This window comes from Lithobates pipiens, unplaced genomic scaffold (assembly GCF_037356315.1).
Source record: "Lithobates pipiens isolate NorthernLeopardFrog02 unplaced genomic scaffold, aLitPip1_a1.2 Scaffold_22, whole genome shotgun sequence".
Taxonomy (NCBI): Eukaryota; Metazoa; Chordata; class Amphibia; order Anura; family Ranidae; genus Lithobates; species Lithobates pipiens.
The window spans coordinates 88,418,551-88,446,267 of record NW_027507784.1 but is presented as its reverse complement, the minus strand read 5'-3'; the positions used below and the strand labels follow the sequence as shown (position 1 = coordinate 88,446,267).

The 27,717-nt window shown below is 46.0% G+C and overlaps 1 protein-coding gene across 2 annotated transcripts in view; it reads right to left on the bottom strand.

The window, feature by feature from the left end:
* The window catches only part of PTPRN (protein tyrosine phosphatase receptor type N), a 169,968-nt gene that overhangs the window by 8,702 nt on the left and 133,549 nt on the right, over nucleotides 1-27,717 (bottom strand). For both annotated transcript variants that reach the window (XM_077447849.1, XM_077447850.1), the window contains 8 exons: nucleotides 27,346-27,555; nucleotides 24,837-24,984; nucleotides 19,775-19,848; nucleotides 17,896-17,973; nucleotides 14,444-14,563; nucleotides 13,237-13,403; nucleotides 4,485-4,538; nucleotides 425-489 (listed from right to left, as the gene is read on the bottom strand). In XM_077447849.1, the coding sequence (XP_077303975.1) occupies nucleotides 425-489; nucleotides 4,485-4,538; nucleotides 13,237-13,403; nucleotides 14,444-14,563; nucleotides 17,896-17,973; nucleotides 19,775-19,848; nucleotides 24,837-24,984; nucleotides 27,346-27,555 (916 nt within the window). The remainder of the gene's footprint in view (nucleotides 1-424; nucleotides 490-4,484; nucleotides 4,539-13,236; nucleotides 13,404-14,443; nucleotides 14,564-17,895; nucleotides 17,974-19,774; nucleotides 19,849-24,836; nucleotides 24,985-27,345; nucleotides 27,556-27,717) is intronic.

Below are 27,717 nucleotides of genomic sequence, written 5' to 3'. Positions count from 1 at the left end.
CCACTTGACAGAACCAGCTGCATGACACCATTGATCTTTGTAGCTGTCTATTAGGGTGGCATTCTGCCCACTACTGTAAGAGGGGGTGGGCATTCTCACTGACAACCAGTCTACTGTAAGTGACATTTTTCCCATTAACTTATAATGAGATCCGATTAGCAGGGATTCTCTGAGACCATGAAAATGATTTCAAGGGTTACTTTTGGGGTTGGAGGGTTAAGAAAGTCAATTTTTTGACCAAGAGAGGCCTGCAAGGGCCACCTGCAGAAACCTATGAGATTATGGCATAATACACACAAAATGTTTTCAGTTCTGATAAATAATTGCTTACATGTTGATTCATAACCAGTAATAACATTTTCCCTCTATAACCTCTTTAATATGTCTTTCATGTTCTTGTATTGTCATATGAATTCTTTCTCACCTTTAGCCATGCGATTGAGGACCATGTCTATGAGGATGTAGGTTCCCGTTCTTCCAGCTCCATCACTGGAAAAAATATTCAAAAACAAGGATATATTACATTATCTATACATTATGAAGATAAAAGGACACAAGACTTTATAGTAGACTCCAGTATATATATATATATATATATATATATATATATATATATATATATATAATACTGTCAAAAGTATTGGGCCTTTACACATGCATGAACGTTAATGACACCCCAGTCTTAGTCCGTTGGGTTCAATATTGAGTTGGTCCACCCTTTGCAGCTATAACAGCTTCAAACACTTCTGAGAAGATTGCCCACAAGGTTTAGGAGTGTGTCTATTGGAATTTTTGACCATTCTTCCAGAAGCGCATTTGTGAGGTCAGGCACTAATGTGGATGAGAATGCCTGTCTCCGCTCTAATTCATCCCAAAGGAGTTCTATTGGGTTGAGGTCAGGACTCTGCACAGGCCAGTCAAGTTCTTCCACCCCAAACTCGCTCATCCATGTCTTTATGGACCTTGCTTTGTGCACTGGTGCGTAGTCATGTTGGAACAGGAAGGGGCCATCCCCAAACTGTTCCCACAAAGTTGGGAGCATAAAATTGTCCAAAATGTCTTGGTATGCTGATGCCTTAAGAGTTCCCTTCATTAGAACTAAGGGACCAAGCCCAACCCCTGAAAAACAACCGCACACCATAATCCCCTCTCCACCAAATGATTTGGAGCAGGTGGCCAAAAAGGTGACAACTCTATTTCCCATTCCGGCTTTACAGCTTTTCTGTGCCTGCTTGCTAGACAATAAATCAGCACCATCACACAAGCAGGTGCTCTCTTTGTGTCCCCATTTTCTGTACCTATAAGTGTAGGTAGAAAGGAGGGCATGATATCCAATTAAAGTTGGAAGGTGAATTTGTAGTCGTTGAAAGTAGAACGTGCAGAACAAGCCAACGTGTTTTGGGGGAACAAAGACTCCCCCTTCCTCAGGCCTGCTGCTTTATGCTGATGGTGAATGGGGAAGAATCCCAAATGGGTGTGTCTATAACACCCAGATCGGAAAGATACCGGTATGTGTCTGCTGTGTTTGCAGTCTGTTCCCCCGAAACACGTTGGCTTGATAACTTGTTGCTACTTTCAATAAACAACTACAAATTCACCTTTCAACTTGCATTTCATTGGATAGTGGGAGCTCCTATTTACTTAACTTTACTAATACAAGAAGAAACGACCTTGAGGCCATACCCAGGCCATACCCAGAGGTAGCAAACAAGGGCTCACGGCCACCTTCCTATTAAATTGGGCAGAAATCATCAGAAGAGAACTCTTCCACCTCACCATCATCTACCCATTGACCTACAACCGATTGAGTCAGTCCCATGCTATCTCCAACCATTTTCTGTACACTTTCCTCTTTAGCCTCTAATGACTGAAACATGTTAGGCAGCATTGCACAATACAATAGAATGTGACTGGATTACAAGCACCCACTTGCAGGGGTTTAAAAATATATTTAAGGGAAACCCATGCAGTTAAATTTAAGGCTTGCCTTTGGCAAAAGTGCTAGCCATCTGGCTGCCATGCTGATCCAGTGATTTCAGTATGTAAACAGGGCAGCAGGGGCGGAACTACCAGGGTCGCAGCAGTCGCACTTGTGACTGGGCCCTGGAGTTCCACCACTGTGGCGGGTCCCAAAAGCCCAGGATGTGGCTCCAGGGATGATGGCTTCAGCATATGAGCAGAGAGTTTCTATTACTCTGTCACATTGCCCAGACCTCGCACTGACAGCCTGTTCCCCCACCTCCTCGCACAGACAGGAGAGGAAAGTGATAGTGTTAGTAGCATCTTCTCCTCCTTCTCCCACCCCCCTCTTTCTGTGTGTCCCCACCCACATTCCAATCCCCGGAAGCTCCATGCCTTGCAAAGTCCAACAACTAGGTAGATAGTGGAGAAAAGGCAAGCTTGTACCATGGATGCTGCAACCCTCCACAGGGGATCCACAGCTCTCCAGGACAGCCTTCCTTCACTCAGAAAACAAAGCAGCACACAGGTGGGTCAATCATTGAGGGGACTGAAGCGAAAGTGTGTTGTCACCTCCAGAGTCCCTCGACCAACACAGCAGCCCACTAGGGTGTCCCTGGTGTGGTGCACTACAAGACCCAGCATGCTCTGCCAGCCTATGTGTATTTAAAGCACATGCTGGGGTTTGCTGACCACACTAGCGGAACTCCAGGGCCCAAGCCTCCATCTATAGTGAGTGAAGCTTCCCTCCCTTCCTCTCTTATCTCATCAGCCTCTGAGCATGTAAGCGGGGGCTTTGGCGAGCAGAGACTCCCTTACATCAGGATTTCCAGAGCACCCCTTACACCAGAGTTCCCCTTTACATTACAATCCACAGAGCTCCCTCTTAGGGCCCTTCCACATGAGTGGACTCTTCCAAGCAGATTCGCTTGTTTAGTAGGGAATCTCTCTGCGCTGATCCCCACTGAGCAGGCGGATGACAGGTCCGTGTCCACTCCACTTGTGCAGAGCGGACATGGACACAGCCCACTCTTCTCTATGGGCTCGTCTGGCTGCTATCCGATTTGCTAGATGGATGAGGAATGGATCCCCATCCGTCTGTTTTCACTGGATCAAATGCAGGCAGGTGTAAATGGACACATGTCTGTTACATCAGCCTCCCCATACAGAACAATGGGTGGTCCAATTGATTCCCATGTGTAAAAGGGCCCTTACAGTGCAAGTGGAAATTCTGCAGACTCTGAATTAACAGGTGCTCTGGGAACCCTGCTTAAAGAGGAATGCTGGGAACGATGATGTAAGTGGGGGCTCCAGTTATCAGGGAACCCCTTATATCAGAGTCTGCAGTGCTCCTCCTTACATCACTGTTCTTCCTTAAGTCCCCAGAGTTCTCCCTTATATCAGTGTCTGCACAGTCCCCTCTTACAATGTAAGCTTAGATGTAAAAGGAAAACTCTGCATATTCAGATGTAAAGCAGAACTCTGTGGACTCTGATGTGAGGGCGGACTCCTGTGATTAAATATATACAATTAGAATTGCTCTTTAATCACAAAATATATGTATAGTGTATACTACAAAAAATAATTTTCTGCTCGCTGCTAAAGTCTTGGGTTTGGCTCAAAGAAAAGGTGGCAACCCTACCCAAGATGTCAGGAAGGGGTCCTGCTGCAGGACCATAATCAAGGGGCCCCACAATGGGAGGAAAGGACCCGGGATCATTGGAAAGGGCTCCGGGACAAGAGTTCAGGGGGGCCCTGAAGGTTCTAGTTACGCCTTTGCAGGGCAGCAAATGTTGCGTGATTGTTCTATATAAAATGCACTGGGGCCAGAAATAGCCAGGCATCTGACATTTTTGAAAAGGGGGGGGGGGGGGTCAGCAATGGAAAAGTACAAACTTTTTTGTTGCATTTTATACATGTTCGGCCTACAGGTGATATACAGTTTGGGGTTGATTTACTAAAACCAGATCACTCGGAATCTGGTGCAGCTGAGCATGGTAGCCAATCAGCTTGCTCAATAAACCTGTGCTTATGTTTTAATGGATATTTATGCCTCTGTATCTTCAATTTTTGTAATAAATATATTTTTACAATTTACTTAGAATTTTTTGCTGCAATACAAAACCCCATAGGGAAACCTTTTCCATTTTGTTCAATTAACCTTTGACAATAAAAACTGGAAGCGGTTTCTATGCAGAGCTGCACCAGATTTTTTCACGCTCCAGTTTTAGTAAATCCTCCCCATTGATTCCCATTACAGACTCAAGAGTTCAATTTGGGATGTCTGTGCCACCACCCAGTGGCTATAAGCGGTACTACACATGGTTCTTTGGCTGGCTGGCTGCAACTACTGAGACAGGACAACAGGAAAGGAATGTGTCTGCATTCAAAATAGCAAACCAATGAGATTTCAGATTTGTCTAATCTGCGTTAAAAAAAATAAATAAAAAAAAAGCAGACAACTGGAAAAACCTGATTGGCTGATAGGGGCTTTTATTATCAATGGCCTCAATAGGTGACAATACCTGCAGTGCACGATGATTGGGCAGGAGCGTCCGCGGAAAGACTTGTTCACCTTCCTGTAAAACAAGAAAACACGTGACATTGTTTCCTCCAAAGAAATCGTTTCCTCCAATTTGCTACATAGATCTCTAATTTGTTCTAATGTGGACCTGTCACACCTTGATATCTGTGTACATGAACAGCCTGGAAACCTAGTGCATCAAAGAGAGCAATATTTATTATCACTTCATATAACGTCATCAATTTATACCTCAATTCCCTTACAATACAATCACAACCATTCACTGCCCTCAAGAAGCTTACAATCTAAAGCTGGTTTTCCAATGACATTCGTCAAGGCATCGAATGTAGTGAGAATTTACACACAACTAACCTACTAGAGTATGTGGCCAGCTTGGGGTCCGTATCTCACATGCATATACACTAGGGCCAATCAGCCTTCCACCCGAACACGCACAGGGAGTACATGCAAACTCCATGCAGCTGGCATCCCGGCCAGGATTTGTATTTATTTGAATTTGAATTTATTCTATTTGAAATCCGAAATTCAGAGGTTATATTCTATTTTTTTCTATTCTTTTTTTTTTTATTCTATTATTTCTATTCTATTCTTGTCTATTGTGTTCAAATTCAAATAAATTTTATTTGAAATTCGAATTTCAGAAGATGGTTATGGTCTTTTTATTTTATTCTATTTTTCTATTCTATTTCTTTATTTCCTATTCTATTTAATTCTGTCCTTTTATTTTCTATTCTGTTCCTATTTTGTGCTGTTTTACTCTATTCTTTTCAATTCTATTATTTTATTTTCTAGTCTTTTTTTTAAATTATTATTGTATTCTGTTCGGTTTTACTCTATTATTAACTATTCTATTCTTTTATTTACTATTATATTCTTTTCTATTCTAATTTAGGCTCTTTGAAAATGTAAATTCGATTCGATAACTATTCAACTTTATGCTCCTGCTGCTGTCAATCAAGTCCAGTGATACGGGGGCAGTGGGTGGGGCTAAGTCCCGCCGGTGTCTTGTCATATAAAGTCCCCCATCCGATAGTGTCCGCTGTGTACTGCGCATGCGCAGTACACAGCAACACAGATTCCGAAAATTGCAGAGGATGAACAGCGCCTGCGCCGTGAGTCCAGGTTCTATCCCCACCATCCAAGTGGACATAGAGTAGGAATATAAAAGAGCCGAGCGCAGCGAGGCCGAGCCCGAAGCGTGGCGAGCGAAGCTCGTCCGCGAGGGGCCCTCTAATATTCACAACCCTATGTCCGCTTGGATGGTGGGGCTACCACCTCCACTCACGGCGCAGGCGGCGTTCAGCTTCGGAGATTTTCCGAAGCTTCGTCTGCTCCGTACTGCGCATGCGCAGTACGGGGCGGACGCTATATGATGGCCGGACACTATATGGCACAACACCGGCTGTGTCAATGGATGCAGCAGCGGGACTTGGTGGCATGCCCGCACAGGTTCCCCCCAGGGAAAGCGGCTTTCCGTGGGGGCATCTGATGAAGAGAAGGGGCTTGGGATGCCGTTGGGGCACATAAGAAGAAAAGGATCGGGGCTGCTCTGTGCAAAATGATTATACAGAGCAGGTAAGTATAGGCATGTTTTTATTTTTGTAATTAAAAAAACAAAACAAAACAAAACGAGGGTTTACAACCCTTGTTACATTGAAGTCTATAGCTATCAAATTACACGAAAGTCGGACAAATGTATTGCGTGATCTACTTTGAAGTCACATGCAAAAATCGAACAAAAAGGTCCGGATGGCCACACTCCAATGAAAAAGTTTTCTTTATTGTTATAATAAATCCACGTAGCAAGGATAAAACCACGAACGCGTTTCGCACGATGAAACTGAGCTAGGAATAAGCACCTGCTATAACGGTGTGAAACGCATTAGCGGTTTTATCCTTGCTGCAAGGATTTATAATAACAATAGAGAAATCGTTTTCATTGGCATGCGGCCATCTGGACTTTTTTGTTACATTTTTACATATGGTTGCATATTGAGCCGCAACGACGCCTGGAGAGGGGAGAGATCATTAGGAAGTAGACACCTGGAGCGGGTTCTTCTTTTTCTTTTTTTTACTTTGAAGTCACCGTGACTTTAATTCGCATAGATATGAACGATGCTCACTGCAAAACATGGGGTGCAACTTGTCATGCGACTTTGATGTCCAAAGTCGCAGGACAAGTCGCACAGGTGTGAATGGAGTTACTGTCCCAGGCTTGATGGCGCCACCTGTCTGCAGGTGCAGGAGTGCATGGCGGTTCCCGGAGAAGGAGGCGTGTCCCACCTGCCCATGATCACTTTTGTGACTATGCAACTGAGACCAAAATTACAAGCTGCAAATCACAAAAATGACAGGGGCAGCCGCGGGCTGAGAGGACGGAGGAGGACGTAGAGGTCATACATTGAGTTTGGAAGTCAACAACCAGAGTGTGTATAGGGCAACACCTAAGCAAATCTTACTCCAGCTTGGCTAGGAAAAACAAAAAGGAAGAAACAAGCACACAAAAGGCACAGTGTATGTAGAAAAGCAATGCAAAACAGTGATTTATTCATGTAGGAGGCAGCCATGTCAGACCTTATCAGACATAACATACAATTACAGCGGGACGTCCAGGTCAGCCCTGTTCAGGAATATAAGTTCCATCCTACTACAATGTAAAGCAGTGGTCTACAAACTGTGGCCCAGGGGCCAGATGTGGCCCTTTACTTGCCTTTATCTGGCCCTTGGAGCACTTTTCCTTCCACTGCAAGACACTATACCTCCTACTGATACCAACAATGGGGCATAAGTCCTGTTACTGACACCAATGATGAGATACTATTCCTCCCACTGACACCAATGATGGGGCACTATTCCTCCCACTGACACCAATGATGGGGCACTATTCCTCCCACTGATACCAATGATGGGGCACTATTCCTCCCACTGATACCAATGATGGGGCACTATTCCTCCCACTGACACCAATGATGGGGCACTATTCCTCCCACTGATACCAATGATGGGGCACTATTCCTCCCACTGATACCAATGATGGGGCACTATTCCTCCCACTGATACCAATGATGGGGCACTATTCCTCCCACTGACACCAATGATGGGGCACTATTTCTACGACTGACACCAATGATAGGGCACTATTCCTCCCACTGATACCAATGATGGGGCACTATTCCTCCCACTGATACCAATGATGGGGCACTATTCCTCCCACTGACACCAATGATGGGGCACTATTTCTACGACTGACACCAATGATAGGGCACCATTCCTCCCACTGACACCAATGATGGGGCACTATTCCTCCCACTGACACCAATGATGGGGCACTATTCCTCCCACTGACACCAATGATGGGGCACTATTCCTCCCACTGACACCAATGATGGGGCACTATTCCTCCCACTGACACCAATGATGGGGCACTATTCCTCCCACTGACACCAATGATGAGGCACTATTCCTCCCACTGACACCAATGATGGGGCCCTATTCCTCCCACTGACACCAATGATGGGGCACTATTCCTCCCACTGACACCAATGAAGGGGCACTATTCCTACTACTGACACCAATGATGAGGCACCATTCCCACTAATGATACCAATGATGGGGCACTATTCCTACTACTGACACCAATGATGAGGCACTAATCCTCCCACTGACACCAATGATGGGGCACTATTCCTACTACTGACACCAATGATGAGGCACTATTCCTCCCACTGACACCAATGATGGGGCACTATTCACACTACTGACACCAATGATGAGGCACCATTCCAACTAATGATACCAATGATGGGGCACTATTCCTACTACTGAAACCAATGATGAGGCACTATTCCTCCCACTGACACCAACGATGGGGCACTATTCCTCCCACTGACACCAATGATGGGGCACTATTCCTCCCACTGATACCAATGATGGGGCACTATTCCTCCCACTGATACCAATGATGGGGCACTATTCCTCCCACTGACACCAATGATGGGGCACTATTCCTCCCACTGATACCAATGATGGGGCACTATTCCTCCCACTGATACCAATGATGGGGCACTATTCCTCCCACTGATACCAATGATGGGGCACTATTCCTCCCACTGACACCAATGATGGGGCACTATTTCTACGACTGACACCAATGATAGGGCACTATTCCTCCCACTGATACCAATGAAGGGGCACTATTCCTCCCACTGATACCAATGATGGGGCACTATTCCTCCCACTGACACCAATGATGGGGCACTATTTCTACGACTGACACCAATGATAGGGCACCATTCCTCCCACTGACACCAATGATGGGGCACTATTCCTCCCACTGACACCAATGATGGGGCACTATTCCTCCCACTGACACCAATGATGGGGCACTATTCCTCCCACTGACACCAATGATGGGGCACTATTCCTCCCACTGACACCAATGATGGGGCACTATTCCTCCCACTGACACCAATGATGAGGCACTATTCCTCCCACTGACACCAATGATGGGGCCCTATTCCTCCCACTGACACCAATGATGGGGCACTATTCCTCCCACTGACACCAATGAAGGGGCACTATTCCTACTACTGACACCAATGATGAGGCACCATTCCCACTAATGATACCAATGATGGGGCACTATTCCTACTACTGACACCAATGATGAGGCACTAATCCTCCCACTGACACCAATGATGGGGCACTATTCCTACTACTGACACCAATGATGAGGCACTATTCCTCCCACTGACACCAATGATGGGGCACTATTCACACTACTGACACCAATGATGAGGCACCATTCCAACTAATGATACCAATGATGGGGCACTATTCCTACTACTGAAACCAATGATGAGGCACTATTCCTCCCACTGACACCAACGATGGGGCACTATTCCTCCCACTGACACCAATGATGGGGCACTATTCCTCCCACTGATACCAATGATGGGGCACTATTCCTCCCACTGATACCAATGATGGGGCACTATTCCTCCCACTGACACCAATGATGGGGCACTATTCCTCCCACTGATACCAATGATGGGGCACTATTCCTCCCACTGATACCAATGATGGGGCACTATTCCTCCCACTGATACCAATGATGGGGCACTATTCCTCCCACTGACACCAATGATGGGGCACTATTTCTACGACTGACACCAATGATAGGGCACTATTCCTCCCACTGATACCAATGATGGGGCACTATTCCTCCCACTGATACCAATGATGGGGCACTATTCCTCCCACTGACACCAATGATGGGGCACTATTTCTACGACTGACACCAATGATAGGGCACCATTCCTCCCACTGACACCAATGATGGGGCACTATTCCTCCCACTGACACCAATGATGGGGCACTATTCCTCCCACTGACACCAATGATGGGGCACTATTCCTCCCACTGACACCAATGATGGGGCACTATTCCTCCCACTGACACCAATGATGGGGCACTATTCCTCCCACTGACACCAATGATGAGGCACTATTCCTCCCACTGACACCAATGATGGGGCCCTATTCCTCCCACTGACACCAATGATGGGGCACTATTCCTCCCACTGACACCAATGAAGGGGCACTATTCCTACTACTGACACCAATGATGAGGCACCATTCCCACTAATGATACCAATGATGGGGCACTATTCCTACTACTGACACCAATGATGAGGCACTAATCCTCCCACTGACACCAATGATGGGGCACTATTCCTACTACTGACACCAATGATGAGGCACTATTCCTCCCACTGACACCAATGATGGGGCACTATTCACACTACTGACACCAATGATGAGGCACCATTCCAACTAATGATACCAATGATGGGGCACTATTCCTACTACTGAAACCAATGATGAGGCACTATTCCTCCCACTGACACCAACGATGGGGCACTATTCCTCCCACTGACACCAATGATGGGGCACTATTACTACTACTGACACCAATGATGGGGCACTATTTCTCCACCTAATTGCCAAAGATGTACTGTTAACTTCCACTGATGCCAGAACAATTTCTAATTCCACTGGCCACAGTCCAGCCCCCTAAAGTCTGAAGGACAGTAAATTGGACCTTTGTTTAGAAAGTTTGGAGACCCCTGATGTAATGTAAGGTCTCACCCAATGACATGTCGTTTTTAGTAGATCTCAGTGTATCACTATGGCTGCATAACGTATATTCCCACCTTCCTATAACATCTACAATATCCATTTGCTGACCTGGGCTTTTATGGCATCAAATCTGTATTTTCTTGCTAGAAAATGAAATAGAACCCCAAAACATTATATATATATATATATATATATATATATATAGATATATATATATATATATCTATATATATATATATATAGATAGATATATTTTTATTTTATTTTAGTAAAGACCCTCAAGAATAAAATGGAAATCATTGCAATTTTTTGTGTCACACAGTATTCGCGTTGCGGTTTTTCGAGTGCAATTTATTTGGAAAAAACAAACTTTTCAAAATTTTAATGCAAAAAAAAAACACAGTACACAATCAATTTTTTTTACAAAATATAAAAGATGATGTTACGCCGAGTAAATAGATACCTAACATGTCACGCTTTAAAACTGCACCCGCTCGTGGGATTACGACAAACTTTGACGCTTAAAAATATCCATAGGCAGCGCTTAACCGCTTAGGGACCAGGCCTCTTTAGATGTGTTGTTTACAAATTAAAGATCTTTTTTTTTTTTTTGCTAGAAAATTACTTAGAACCCCCAAACATACTAAAAATCCTTGAGAATAAAATGGCGGTCGTTGCAATACTTTTTACACCGTATTTGCGCAGCGGTCTTACAAGCGCACTTTTTTGGGAAAAAATATATTTTTTTAAATTAAAAAATAAGACAACAGTAAAGTTAGCCCAAATTTTTTTTTTATATTGTGAAAGATAATGTTACGCTGAGTAAATTGATACCCAACATGTCACGCTTTAAAATTACGCCCGCTTGTGGAAAGGAGACAAACTTTTACCTTCCATACCCTCCACAAAACCTCCATAGACTACAGGTTTTGAGTTACAGAGGAGGTCTAGAGCTAGAATTATTGCTCTCACTCTACCGATCACAGTGATACCTCACGTGTGTGGTTTGAACACTGTTTTCATATGCGGGCGCTACTCACGTATGCTTTCGCTTCTGCACGCAAGCTCGGCGGGATGGGGCGTGTTTAAAAAAATGTTTTTTTCCTTATTTATTTTACCCTTTATTTTTACACTGTTTAAAAAAAAATGTCACTTTAACTGACAATTGAGCGGTTGTGCGACGATGTATCCAAATAAAATCGATGTTCTTTTTCCCCCCACAAATAGAGCTTTCTTTTGGTGGTATTTGATCACCTCTGCGGGTTTTATTTTTTACGCTATCAACAAAAAAAGAGCAACAATTTTGAAAAAAAAAAACAATATTTTTTACATTCTGCTATAAAAAATATCCAATAAAAATATGTAAAAAATCTAATTTCTTCACCAATTTAGGCCAATGTGTATATTTTTGGTAAAAAAAATAGGTGCTGGTCTTCCCTGCATAGAGCTCTGTAAACGTTGGAATTTTTTTTTCTGTGTTAAAACAAAAAAACTTGTCATAGTTACCTGCTCTGTGTAAGGGTTTTGCACAGAGTAGCCCCCGATCCTCCTCTTCTGGGGTCCCCATGCCGGTGCTTCTGGCTCCTCCTGCCCTCCGAGTGCCCCCCAATTGAAAGCTGCAAAGTATAGTACAGTGGAACCTTGGATTACAAGCATAATCTGTTCCAGGAGAATGCTTGTAATCCAAAACACTCGCATATCAAAGTGAGTTTCCCCATAGAAGTCAATGGAAACGAAGATAAATCGCTCGGCATTGACCTCTATTTTATGCAATACCGCATGTGACCAGAGGTGAGAGCGCCTGAGAGCCTCGGAAATACTCGGGGACAGCTCGGCTGAACTCGGAAAGGCTTGGAAACACTCGGGAACTGAGTATTTCTGAGTATTTCCGAACAGCTCAGAAACGGCGCCCCGCACCTCTGGCCAAATGCGGTACTGAACACCACATTAGCTTGAATTCTGCTCGTTTTGCAAGACAACACTCGCAAACCGAGTCAGGATTTAAAAAAAAAAAAAGTTGCTCGTCTTTCAAAACGCTTGTTAACCGCGTTACTCGTTAACCAAGGTTTCACTGGTTAATGAGTTCCACTGTACGAGGTTCCCTGTACAGGGGTAGGCAACCTGGGGCCCTCCAGCTGTTGTGGAACTACATTTCCCATGAGACATTGCAAGGCTGGCTGTTACAATTACTCCCAGAGGCATGATGGGACTTGTAGTTCTACAACAGCTGGAGGGCCCCAGGTTGCCTACACCTGGACTATAAAGTGACTCTAAAGGTAGAAGTTTTTTTTTTTTTTACCTTGCTATAGATTGGCGCAATTGATTGCTTCTCCTTGCTATTCACATTCATAAATTCTCAGGCACTTACTGGCATGTATGGACGGTGTACTGAGCTGTATGTGTGCTGCACTGTATTTCCTGGTACGCAAACAAATAATGCATTCTGTATGCAGGCCAACTAATCGCCTGACCAATGAATCAATTATAATCGATTATGTTGATTCGTTGTTTCAGCCCTAATCGTGCGGTACACGGCCATCTTTATATCCAGCAGCGTTGTACATAACAGTGAGCCCTATTGGAGAAGCTTACCTGCGGAAGTCAAGCAGGGGGCGAGTGCTGCTGGGAGTGCCCTCTGCTGGCCAGCTCAGGAAATGGAACTGCGTCAGGGTCCTCGTCTCCTGGGTCTGAACGTTTTTCAGATAAAAACTGCGAACCAGAAAGTCTTCACACCAGATATGTTCTGATACAAGGTTCACCTGCGAAGAAGAACTCCGGCTCTGTAAAAAGGTTCTCTACGTTCACTGATCTAAACCCCCCCCCCTCCCCCACTTCCGCCCAGAGCCGTTGTCTTGTCAAATAGGGTCCTCCATCAGATGCTGTCCCCTGCGTACTGAGCATGCGCAGTACACAGGAACACAGATTCCGAAAATTGCCGAGGATGAACGGCGCCTGCGCCGTGAGTCCAGGTTCTATCCCCACTATCCAAGTGGACATAGAGTTAGAATAAAAAAGAGCCGAGCGCAGCGAGGCCGAGTCCGAAGCGTGGCGAGCGAAGCTCGCCCACGAGGGGCCCTCTAAAATTCACAACCCTATGTCCGCTTGGATGGTGGGGCTACCACCTCCTCTCACGGCGCAGGCGCCGTTCAGCTTCGGAGATTTTCCGAAGCTTCGTCTGCTCCGTACTGCGCATGTGCAGTACGGAGCGGACACATATTGATGGCCGGACTCTATTAGGCAGAACACCGTCTTTAATATTGATTGGACCCTGGGCAAAAATTTTCTTGGGGCCCCCCCAAGGCAATTTCACTCTCCACCTGCCCTGAAACATACAATAAATAGCAGCTAGACTTAAAATCAGTTTACTGTATCAGATCAGGCAGAAATTGCGATTGGTTGCCAGAGGTTACAGCATATCATTACTGCTTACTGACTGGTTGCTAGAGGTTACAGCACACATTACGGCTATTTACTTAGTAATGCTGCCGCTATTTACATATGAATGCCTTTAACACAGGGTCTGCAGGTGAGTCATCTGTACACAACAATAGGGCAGAGCTGGGCAGCATTACTACCAGCACTTCACACTGAGATATCGGGACACAGCACGGGACTAAATCTTCAAGGGACAAGGGAATTTAAACTGGGATAGTTGGCAAGTATGAGGCAGCTGCTTTGGGCCCCACAACAACGACAGGGCCCAGGGCAGCTGTCCCTCTTGCCCTGCCTTAAAGACGGCCCTGCTTCCGTCACCAGGGAGCAGCAGAGGTAATAGGAACACCTTCAGCATATTACTAACCTCATAGATGTGATAGAGGGAGGAGCCTTCGTCAGGCCAATAGCGATCGCACTGTTTTACTCCGTCCTCTACCAATGGCGATAACATCACTATGACCGTGCAGCCGTTTTCCCAAACCATCTACGAGTACAGAGAGAGCGTCATACTTCCCTATAGATATATATATACTGTATATGGATTTATAAAAAAAAAAAAAAAAGAAACTTATCAACAAAGCCCTGTGATTACCATGTCAGCATTGTAATGGCGATCACATGACTTTGTTTACATTTAAAGCCCATCACACTTTTTTAAATATGGCCAAACACTCTACTTTAACCACTTAAGCCCCGGAAGGTTAACCACTTAAGCCCCGGAAGGTTTTACCCTCTAATGATCAGGCCATTTTTTGCGGTATGGCACTGCGTTATTTTAACTGACAATTGCGCGGTCGTGCGACCCTGTACCCAAACGAAATAATGTTCTCTTTTTCCCCACAAATAGAGATTTCTTTTGGTGGTGTTTGATCACCTCTGCGGTTTTTAAAAAGAGCGACAATTAAAAAAAAACAAAAAAAACAATCATTTTTACTTTCTGGTATAAAACATTCCCAATAAAAAAAAAAAAAAAAAATCTAATTTCTTTAGCAAGTTAGGCCAATATATATTCCGCTACATTTGTTTGGTAAAAAAAATAAATCCCAATAAGCGTATATTGATTGGTTTGCGCAAAAGTTATAGCGTCTACAAACTATGGGATATGTTTATGGCATTTACATTTTTTTACTAGTAATGGTGACGATCAGTGATTTTTAGCAGGACTGCGACATTGAGGCGGACAAATTGGACACCTGACACTTTTTTGGGAACCAGTAACATTATTACAGTGATCAGTGCTAATAATATGCACTGTTACTGTACTATTGACACTGTCAGAGAAGGGGTTAACACCAGGGACGATCAAAGGGTTAAGTGTGTCCCTAGGGCAGGGATCTCAAACTGGTGGCCCTCCAGCTGTTGCAGAATTACAAGTCCCATCATGCCTCTACCTGAGGGAGTCGTGCTTGTAACTGTCAGCCTTGCAATGCCTCATGGGACTTGTAGTTCCACAACAGCTGGAGGGCCACCAGTTTGAGACCCCTGCCCCAGGGGGTGCTTGCTAACTGTGTGGGGGATGGTCTGACTGGGGGAACACAGAGGTCCGTGTTCCTGCTTGGCATCTATCCTCTTCCCTGTCAGAACGACAATCTGCCTTGTTTACATAAGCAGATCGCTGTTTTGCCTCTCGGGGGGACAATCAGCGGGTTCCGGCTGACATCGTGTCCACCGGGCCCACTGATTGGCTTCCCCTCTTGCAAATCAGTGTGCCCCCACTGTCTATTGCACTAAATGAGGTACAGGTATGTCGTTTAACGCAATAGAGCCCACCTGCTGCAGTATATACTGCGGTAGGCGACCGGCAAGCAGTTAAAGTGATATTAAACCCTCAGTATTTTTAAGCACTTTCAGCAGCTGATTTACTAATTATGTGCTTCTTCATCTTTTAATCGTTACCTATGTTCCAGTATAAGCTGGTGACATGATCGCTGTCCCAGGTTTCCTGTGTCAGGGTGGCTCCTTTCTCTTGCAGCATCCTATGGAGCCACCCTTGCATGCAGGGACTAGAGTTCTGTCTCCCCACACTGTGTGCATTAATAGATGAACACAGCCCCAAAGCCTAGGATGTCAAGGCACGCACCTGCTCCTGCCTCCTCCTCCCCCCTCCCTTCTCTAAGTTAATAGACTGGCTGGGGACTGCACTGTCCAATCTTTCCTGCGAAGACTGGAAGTTCAGGGAAGCCGCACTGAGAGAGCAGGAGCCGGCAGCATTGAAAGGTGTAAACTGCAAGTTGTGGATTAAGAATTTTAAATAGTTTTCTGGGGAATGTTTATTTTAATGCTGAGTGTTTACTACTATTTAACCACTTAAAGACTGACCCACGCAGATATACTGCGGCAGGGCGGCCCTCCTGCCCGAAATCACATACCTGTACCTGATTCCATGCACAGGGTCTGGGGCGCGTGCCGCCGGGGACTCGCTCCCGCTGTGATCGGACACAGCGGGAGGCAACCAGCAGGACCGACCGATAGTTGACAGGAGAAGAAAAACTGCAGTCTGCCTATGTAAACAAGGCAGACCACGGTTCTGTCAGAGAGGAAGATGGAGATCTTGTGTTTCTGCTAAGCAGGAACACGGATCTCTGTTTTCCTCCAGTTAAGCCACCCCCTACACAGTTAGAAATCACCCCCTAGGATCACACTTAAGCCTTTGATCACACCTAATGTTAACCCCTTCCCTGCCAGTGTCATTAGTACAGTGAGAGTGCATTTTTTTTTTTTAGCACTGATCGCTGTATTGGTGTCACCGATCCCCAAAAAGTGTCACTTAGTGTCCGATTTGTCTGCAGCAATGTCACTGTCCCGCTAAAAATCACTGATCGCCGCCATTACTAGTAAAAAATAAATAAAATTTACATAGTTTGTAGACGCTATAACTTTTGTGCAAACCAATCAATATACGCTTATTGGGATTTTTTTTTAACAAAAATATGTATCAGAATACATATTGGCCTGAACTGATGAATAAATTTGATTTTGTTACATTTTTTTTTTATTGGATATGTTTTATAGCAAAAAATAAAAAATATAGTTTTTTTTTTTTTTAATTGTCGCTTTTTTTTTAATAGATCAAAAAATAAAAACCACAGAGGTGATCAAATACCACCAAAAGACAGCTCTATTTGTGCGGGGGGGAAAAAAGGACAACATTTTTATTTGGGTACAGCATCGCACGTCCGTGCATTTGTCAGGTAAATTAGCACAGTGCCATATCGCAAAAATGGCCTGGTCATGAAGGGGGGGGTAAACCTTCCGCGGCTGAAGTGTTTAAATATCACCCTCCCCACTGACATACATTTCAGCAAAATGGAAAAAGTTTTTTTGCGATACGGCCCTGCCTTACTTTAACTGACAATTGCGCGGTCGTGCAACGCTGTACATAAATAAAACTGATGTGTTTTTTTTTCCCACTATGTCTTTTAATGTCACTCATTCCTACTAAGAAGCACTGGCCACACACAGGTCCGGGTCCTTATTTTTTTCTTTATTCTTCCACATTTGCCTGTTAGAGGCACTGAAATAAAATAAATGTGTTACAGAAAAGACTGACATGACACCGATGGGATGTTATGTAGCCATTTAGTGGTCAGCGGAGTTTTCCTTTATACAGGTTAATCCCTTTTCGCCCAGCCCCCGGTATGCCTTTAAGTGGATCAGTGTGCTGGGAGCGCACAATGAGCACACTCTCAGCACAGAGACAATGACCCCCACCCCCCATGGATGTATATGTACATCATGTGGGCATTAAAGCCCACCCTCTTGGCTGCTGTACATATGCATTACATTAGCCCTCTGTACTTACATCCGTAAACTCACCTGCCAGAAGTCTGCGATGGTGTGTGACAGCGGACCATGCGTGGCGATATAAGCCGGCATTCGTGGGTCATGTTCAATCTGAGGGCAGAAAAAAGTATTAAAGTATATGTGATTAAATATATATGCGTGAACCCTCACCTTGAAAAAAACAACCCATTCAGTTTAAACTAGAAATTAAACGCTAAACATTTCTGTATAGATATAAAAAAAAAAACATAAATACAATTTTTACCATTTTTTTATAAGTGATCGCATTCCTTCTGTTCTCAGCTGCATAAAAGCTGGGGGAGGAGAAACAGCAGCACACTGACCTTGCCAGTGAATGGCCATGCTAGGGGTGGGGGGTAGCAAGTCAGGACAAGTCTAATCATTGGAGGAGAGCAGGCTGAGTTCCCAGCACAGCCAGAAGATAGGCCTCACTGTTCTCTCCTGCTTAGTGTGATCAGTTTTTAATAGGAAAGCAGAGGGACTGGCAGGATCACCAGGGATTTCACACAAAGGAAGCAATGCAAAGAGAACAGGAGACTTTCTCATACAAGTACAGCCAGTGGCGTAACTAGAACCTTCAGGGCCCGATGCAAGAAACAATGAAGGGCCCCCCTGAACCCCAGCCAGGGCCCTTCCCTCCGAGTCCGGTGGTGGAACTCCAGGGCGTGGTCACAGGTATGACTTTTGTGAGCCCTGTAGTTCCAACACTGGTATCAGTGTTTTTTTTAGGTGCCCCATTGGGAGACTGTCCCTAGGCAGGATGGGGTCCCCATCCCCAGAAGAGATGAGGTTACTGCCCCCAGGTGAGAAGGGGTCCCTGTCCCCAGGGGAGGTGCGGGTCCCTGTCCCCACATGAAAAGGGGTCCCTGTCCCCAGGGGGAGATGGAGGGGGTATGTAATGCTGTGTGGGGTCCTCTCACTCACCATGACCAAGCTGTAGGCCGCGCACTCATCCATGTTGGCCTGGGCTCCATCCAGTGTGCTGGACGAGTGATCAGCATATCTCCCAGAAAGACCTTTCATCATCTGTGTATGACGGGGGAGGAGGGGGGCTTGCAGACAAGCCTGCAGTGTCCTCCGGGGGGCTCTCATAGGGCTGCACTGCATCTGTGTGCTTAAAGTTTGTTTACCCGGGAGAAGGATCCAGTGCAGTGTGGGCTGAACTCAGGGGGGGCGGGACTCTGGCTGGGGAGAACAGACATTGGACTGAGCGACAATGCATGGAGCAGGAGAGGAGTACTCTGAGGAGCCGGCTGAGGACACAGGTCATGCGGGGAATGCACAACTAAAGAGCAACCAGTGTGATAGTCGAGCATGGAGCTCTGCTAGTCACCCTCCACCTCCAGCCACCCGTGTGCATGGTGCACTGGTACCCCTAGCTGCCTATGCTGCTGCCGGCCATATGTAGAGGGGGCTGCATGGGCCCCCTGCATCACAGGGCCCAGTTGCGGTCGCAACTGCTGCACCCCCTATAGTTACGCCCCTGAGTACAGCATGGTACATGGTACAGCAGGCTCATATCAGGAATATGAAATGTTGGGGTAATATAGTGGCGGCTGGTGGTATATTTTTTGGGTGGGTGGCAAACAATGCACCCACAGCCCCCCCCCCCCCCTCAGTTGGTTACCAGCCCCGGACTTACCCCAACTAGGTCACAGCCGGCGGCTTCCACCATGTGTCTCCTCCCTGCTCCTCCTAGATGGCCACAAGGATCACTTCTCCTCTCGGTCAATCAGGTGACGGGACTCAGGACCCGCTTCCTGATTGGCCGGGAGGAGAATCAGGAAGACAATAGGGAATACTAATTCGCTATTGTCACACGACTGGGTGGGCTCGGGGCCGCAGCGCGTATTAGTCATGAGAGACAGAGACATGATTGAATATCACTCACAATAGGGCTGGCGTTGATGTAGTCGCTTCGGGACGGGTTGTTGTCACTCCTTAGTTTAATACGAGCGTGGTCATCTACAAAAAGACAGAAAAAATAATAGTTACTCAAGAGTAATGTCCATTGCAGCACAGACTTTTATAATGAAGACACGTGGGGGTTAATTTACTAAAGGCAAATAGACCGTTCACTTTGAAGGGGAAATATCCCCAGAGCTAAGTGAATGCGATGAAGCTCTGCTGACTTCCATCAGCTAATTGTGTGCAAGCAAAAAATACTGTTTATTTATTTATTTTTTTCTCTGCACATAACATTCCTCTTTTTGGATATTTTTTGTGTATTTTGATGGATATTATAGAGCTTTGAAGTCTGGTGTGATTCTTTATGATAGACCATGATTTTGGCAATTTTCTATAAAAAAAAAACAAACAAAAAAACATATTCTAAAGCTAAAGAATCAGGGAAGCCTCTTACCCCTGCCAGGTTGGCGAAATTCCGATCCGGTTACAGCCCGGGGTGCACTATGTGTCCCAGCCCCACTGGAACATTTTATCACTTAATATGGGCATGCCCTGAGATCCAATCATATTGGGCACAGATAATCAACTTCTTACATGATCATATGGGCTCACCCCTCCAACTGGACCCAAAAGTGTGTGTGCTGGGTATGTTTCCGGACATTAATCTTGATGCATACCTGGTAACGTTTTTACACTCAACGCTATTTATTGCGAGGAAACTGATAGCGAAATATTGGATGCGTCCGACTCCTCCTCTAGTCCGAGAATGGATCATAGAAATTAACAGTAAATTGCCATACATAAAATTTATATATAGGCACCGCGGCTGCCCAGCCAAATACAATAAAGTGTGGGATAGGTGGCTGGAAACCTGTATAGATTAGACTGGTTACGCTATGGGGCTTTGATATGGACCACTCACCGGGGTCCTTTTTCTTAGCTGGTCGGGTCAAGGACTCGCTACCCATACTGGGGATGAGGCTGGCTTGTGTGGACTGGCAGGGCTATGTGCCTAGGGATGTACGGTGATAAGCTTATGACAGGGGAGGTGAGATGTTGTTATTGATATGATATTCTGCTCCTCACAGTGTATATTTTTTCTGTACTAGGGGTAAACCCCCGACGGTGATTATCTCCTATCTGTGTCTTGTGTCTGTATATATCATATTTAGATTTCTCAAATGTTCAATAAACTTGTGCCTGTTTTAAAAAAAAAAAAAAAGAATCAGGGAAGCAAAAGGAAACCACTGCCCAATGGATACATAATTCAAGGATCTCGCTGTCTGCTTCCTACAATAATGATATGCCAACCAGAATCTTATTCTATATTTACTGTCTATTGTACAGTATATATATATATATATATATATATATATATATATATATATTTTTTTTTTTTTTTTTTTGTTTTTTTTTTTGTTTCTTTTGGTGAAAAATCTTTTTTATTGAAATTTTCAAAATAAAGTTACAAACAAATAACAGAGAAACAGAGACAACAGTCAGCACTACAATACACTTCACCCCCTGGGATACCCCCAGTTATTAACCAATAGACGGTTAGTCCGAAGCAGTAGAATTATCATTCATCCAATGTTCTCACACCTTTTCAAATTTAGCTGGCTGCCCTCTATTAACATACGTAGCTTTGTAATACGGTAAGGTGTTATTTATTAACACCTTCGAAGCCATGATGGTAGGGGCCACCGGTTTCTTTCATGACAAAATGATTACCGTATTTACCGTATTTATTTAACACGTGCCTTAATTTTAAGAGGGAAGTTTCAGGGAAAAAAAACTTACATTTTAAATAAAGAACTTTGAAGCAAAATAAGGGTCAGTGCCCATTTCCAGCCATACCAGCGCCCATCAATGCAACCTGATCAGTGCCCATCAATGCAGCCTCACCATTGCCCATTAATGCAGCCTGATCAGTGCCCATCTGTAGCCTCACCATTGCACACCAATGCAGCCTGATCAGTGCCCATCTGCAGCCTTACAATTGCCCACCAATGCAGCCTGATCAGTGCCCATCTGCAGCCTTACAATTGCCCACCAATGCAGCCTGATCAGTGCCCATCTGCAGCCTTACAATTGCCCACCAATGCAGCCTGATCAGTGCCCATCTGAAGCCTTACCATTGCCCACCAATGCAGCCTGATCAGTGCCCATTTGCAGCCTTACCATTGCCCATCAATGCAGCCTGATCAGTTTCCATCTGCAGCCTCACAATTGCCCATCAATGCAGCCTGATCAGTGCCCATCTGCAGCCTCGCCATTGCCCACCAATGCAGCCTGATCAGTACCCATCTTTAGCCTCACCATTGCCCATCAATGCAGCCTGATCAGTGCCCATCTGCAGCTTCACCTTTCCCCATCAATGAAGCCTGATCAGCGCACAGAGATTAGAGACGCCGGATTACACAGAGCGAGGAACTTCTGTTTACTGGCCTCCTGGCCACTGTAATAAAGTCCCTGTAATAAAGTCCCGCCTCCTGGACCGGCTCCTATGATAGAAAGAACACTGGACCAATTCCGGACCTGTGGCATCTATCATAACAGCTGGTCCAGATGGTGGGACTTTGTATTACTGTGGCCGCCGAGTAAACATGAGATCCTTGCTCTGTGTAATCCGGCGGCGCACACCCTCCCCCCCCCCCCCCTGCAGGCAGCCCAGGTAAAATATCAGCGTATAACACGCACAGATGATTTGCCCTCTATTTTTAGGTGGGGAAAATGCGTGTTGTACGTCGATAAATACGGTATTTTATGTGCATAGTACAGGAGCAGGGTAAGTATTGTACGGATCACCTTCTTGGATGCCAGCAGGTCTGCCAGGCCCAACAAACAGACCGCTATAGAAGGTCTGATGGTAATTGTCATGACCGACTTAACACCGTCCATACCCTCCACTCAAAACTGTTGGATGGGTGTGCAATGGCAGAAAATGTGCAGCTCAGGGGTAGCACACCTCCAACAGTTCGAGGGATGTGCTAGATGTGCTAGAAAGATTCTTGTATCAAATGATACCTTGCTGATACCAGTCTAGAAAAGCCAGAGTCCCATATGCCATCCTAGTTATCGCTATCAAGCTGCGGGAAGTCTGACAACCATGCAGCGCGACAGGAGGCCAAAACCTTGGTAGTATCTATAAATAGCTGCTAATAAACCTCAGACAGGGCTTTAGGGAGGCCTTTGTCTCTAAGAAAGGATTCCAAATTCTATGATATATTTATACAGCATTAGCTAATGTAAAATCCACACTGATCCCCCCTTTCTCTTACCTGAACCCAACTGTTCCAGAGACGAGCTCCAGCTGCTGTCTCGGGTCCTCACTGCCATTGGCTTCCGCTGCTCTCAATCAAATTTAGTGACATGGGAGCAAGGGGGTGGGGCTGAGTCCTGCTGTCTGTATCAATGGACGCAGCAGCAGGACTCAGGAGCAAGCCTGCATGAGTACCCCCATGGCTCTCAGAGGGAGCACTTGATGAAGAGGAGGAGCCAGGAGCGCCACTAGGGGTCCCCAGAAAAGAAGGATTGGGGCGGCTCTGTGCAAAACCCTTGCACGGAGCAGGTAAGTATAACATGTTTGTTATTAAAAAAATAAATAAAAAATTACAATAACTTTAAAGCTCTAATGAACTTTCAAGTTAAATCAGCTGAAAATATGATGGGTGCATCAAAACAGCACCTGAAACGTCAGGCGCTGCGATTGAACGCCTATAAGGCATCCCATCATAGCAGAAGACAGGAAGAGAGAACGGGAGAAGACATCGAGAAGCTATCCCACCAAGACAGGGTAAATGCAGACGGCGGGTGGGGGGGGGCACACTGGCAGCATTTGATATGGCACAATGGGATCATTTGATGGGGCACAGGGGAAGCATTTGATGGCACAGTGCGAGCATTTGATATGGCACTGTGGCTGCATTTGATGGGCACAGTGGCTGCATTTGATGGCGCAGTGTCTGCGTTTGATGGGCACAGTGGCTGTGTTTGATGGCACAGTGGCGGCAATTGATGGGCACAGTGGCTGCGTATGATGGGCACAGTGGCTGTGTTTGATAGCACAGTGGTGGCAATTGATGGGCACAGTGGCTACGAATGATGGCACAGTGGCTGTGTTTGATGGTATAGTGGCGTCAATTGATGGGTACAGTGGCTGCATTTGATGGCACAGTGGCTGTGTTTGATAGCACAGTGGCGGCAATTGATGGGCACAGTGGCTACGAATGATGGCACAGTGGCTGTGTTTGATGGTATAGTGGCGTCAATTGATGGGTACAGTGGCTGCATTTGATGGCACAGTGGCTGCGATTGATGGTACAGTGAGGCTACAATTGATGGGGTATTTTCAGAATTTTTCAGTTTGTTTGCGACCCCCCCCACCCCCAAATATTTTGAGCACCAGCCGCCACTGCTCATGGTACTTGCTGATTGGAAAGCTTTAGGCCCCTTTCACACAATCAGCCTGCCAGGATCCATGCATCTGTCCATTTTTCAGGCAGATCCGAGCAGGCCACTCATTGACTTCTATGGGCAGGCAGATGTCTGCTGACATTTGCCAGCAATCTATTCCGACAAGATGCGCTCAAAACAGACGGATGGCAATACGTTTGTCATCCCTCCAGCTGATCGGTTTGGATGAAAACGGACATGCTGTCCCTTTTCATCTGATCTCCCCATAGAGAACAGCAGGGCTCTGACAGGTCTGTCCCTGCACAGTGAGCGGAGATAGACCTGTCATCCACCTGCTCAGCAGGGATCAACGGAGCCATCCCCCGCTGAGCTATCGGAGTCCGTCCAGGGCCTTAATCAGCAAGGAAGGGGGGGGAAGGTTTCTGACCTCTGCAGAGAGACCACTGCTTTCATGCAGAAAATGAGGGACCTTCTCTATTGCAGAAACACCATCACATACCAGGACAGGCTTCCATTGTGAGGATGTAATTAGAAAAGAAAGGAAGAGGGGTTGAAGAAGGGAGAATTCTGCCCTGTGAGTGTAGAAAGGGTGAAGAAGTAGATATGACTAGATTCAGTATAACCCTTACATGGAACAAATTCGGGATTCCTGTTCTTCTTCAGGTTGGTGTCGGACTTGGCGACGGAGCAGGCATTGGGCTCCGCTTGATATGCACACAGTGCCTGCCACTCTTTGGCTAGCCGGTCTCGGTTTCTCAAATGATCTTCCATGTATGCCTGAAAAAATGTAAAGAAATAGGTGGAAATATAATGATTAAAAACAGTTTCAACTAAATAATGCATTTCACGTCATCTATCAGACAGCAGTGCAACAACCAACTCATGGTACTTCTAGGGCAGGCTGACAATGCTGCTTCTAATTGGAAGTGTTCCACAGTGCCCATCAACCTCCCTGCAGGACCCCAGGCCCCACTAAGACCTTTTAACCCCCTCAAAGTGCTGCCCAACCTCCCACAGTGCCCCAAGCCCCCTGGCTTTCTGAAGATCCTCAAGCTCCCCACAGTGCCCCCTAGCCCCCGCAGTGCCCTCCATAGTTCCACAGTGACTCTGCAAATTCCTCAGCCTACTAGAGAGACCTCCTCAGCCTCCTCTAGAGACACATCAGCCACAGTTTCCCCCCAGCTCCAGACACAAATCACCTGCCACGGTGCCTCAGAGTTCCCATAGTGCCACCCAGACTCCCATAGCCCCCAGACACAGTGCACCCTAGCCCCCACAGTGCGCTCCAGTGTTCCACAGTGCCCCTGCAAAATCCCTGGGCTCTTAGAGAGACCCCCTCAGCTCCCTCAAGAGACACATCACCCACAATTTCCCCCAAGCTCACTCCACATACCACCTCCCCTAACCTGTCACAGTGCCTTATAATTCCCATAGTGCCACCCAGCCTTCCATAGTGGGGCACAGTGCCTCTCAACCTTCCTGCGTGCCCCCGGGCACCCTGAGATCCCCCAGTCACCAACAGTGCTGCCCAAACTCCCACAGTGCCCCCAGCCCACTGCAATGCCCCCTGCAAAATTCTCAGCCTACTAGAGCGACCCCGTCAGCCATCTTCAGAGACACATCACCTACAGTTTCCCCCCAGCTTACTCCACAAACCACCTCCCCTAATCTGCCACAGTGACTCATAGTTCCGATAGTGCCAGCCAGACTCCCATTGTGGGGCACAGTGCCCCTCAACCTCCCTTCGTGCCCCCAGGCCCACCGAGATCCCCCAGTCTTCTAGAGTGCTGCCCAACCTCCCCACGTTGCCCCCAGCCCCCTGGCTTTCTGCATAGCCTCTGCCCCTCTTAGTGCCCCCAACCACAGTGCACCCTAGCCCCCAGCAGTGCCCTCCCGTGTCCCACAGTCCACCTGCAAAATCCTCAGCCTCCCAGAGAGACCCCCTCAGCCCCCTTTAGAGACACATACCCCATATTCTCCTCTTAGCTCTCTCCAGAAACCACCTCCCCTACAGGACCACACTTCCTGTAACCCAGATTTGTGAATGGATGAGAGAATCCTGTGACTGATCACATTCTCCGCCATTCATAGATCATGTTAAAAGCAATGTAACCAGTGAAAGAACTTTTCTTATTGGAGGACAGGGCAACAGGGGATGTGTCCCCATCAGATCATCTTTAAAAAAAAAAAAAAAAAAAGATATGTGTATTGAGCTTTACAAAGAACAATACAAAAATTAAAAGAAAAAAAAGGTCAGAAGAAAACCTAACTCATCCTACCTCAACCTAATTCACCAGAGACCCACAGCTGTAGAAACTCAGCAGTAGGAAGAGGATAGGGCAACCCTGCAGTGAAGATTTTTACAGAATTTGTGCAGCCTGCACATCGTGGAACAACCTTCATTTCAGGTAAGTAAAGTAACTAAAGCTGCAAAAAAATGTTTTATAACTAAACTTCAGCTTTAAGTGGCCCTTCTACATGGGCACAGGAAAAAAGGGTCCCTATAACACCTAATATTTAACCTGACCATAGCATTTAAAGTGGTTCTAAAGGCTGAAGGTCTTTACCTTCATGCATTCTTTCTCCCTTCTCATCGGCTGAGATGCAGAAGCAGGAGCCATTGGCTCCTGCTGTTGTCAATCACAGCCAGTAAGGAGGGAAGGATGGATGGGGCTGATCTGCGCTCTCTGTGTCTTATGGATCTTACAGTGAGTCTTTAACATTTACCTGCTAACCCAACACTTAAAGCTCAACTCCAGGCTCAGCCTCCATAAACAAATGACCTCTCCCTCCTGGAATCCCCCCACTCCCAGCAGTATGTTATGCTTTTTTTTCTTTTTTGACGATGAGCCGAAAGACCATGGACATCTTAAGGCCACAATGAAATACTGCTAGAGGAACCTTCAGATTAGGTATTACAGTCAGACCTTTTTTATTTTTATAACTTGCTATGGGCCTGTTTTCATTTTTAACAATTTTTTGTGGAGCGGAGCTGTAATCATATTCCCAGCAGCTCAAGTAATGAAATCTCTGAATCAGATTCCAGCTGTCATTCTTCTGGTACAAGAGTAAAAATGAAAACAAACACCTTATTGGTTGTCAATCTGCAATATTTTCTTTCCTTCTGGGTGCTCTTACCAGGATCATGTGACCGGTGGAGATGTCCATGTTGGACTGCACGGGTTCCTCGCACCAAGATGGAGTGCTGCTGTGTGAACTGGGGCTGGGCTGTGGCACGTCGCTGAACTGGGAAGACACACTGCTGACACGGGAGTTCTCTGCCGCTGCCCCGCTACCTTCTGTGCGACCGAATAGAGACTTTCCTGCCATGTGCTGTCTGCAGAGATCCTGGAGCGGGGGAGAGAAGGAGAAAAAGGACTCTATTTGTCTTCAAAGAGCAATTACAGGCAACACATAAAATCAACCACTGAAATGACCACCCAATCCTGAAAACATTGCAACTCGACTAACTCAAAAAGTCCAATAAATATACCTATAATGCACGTTTCT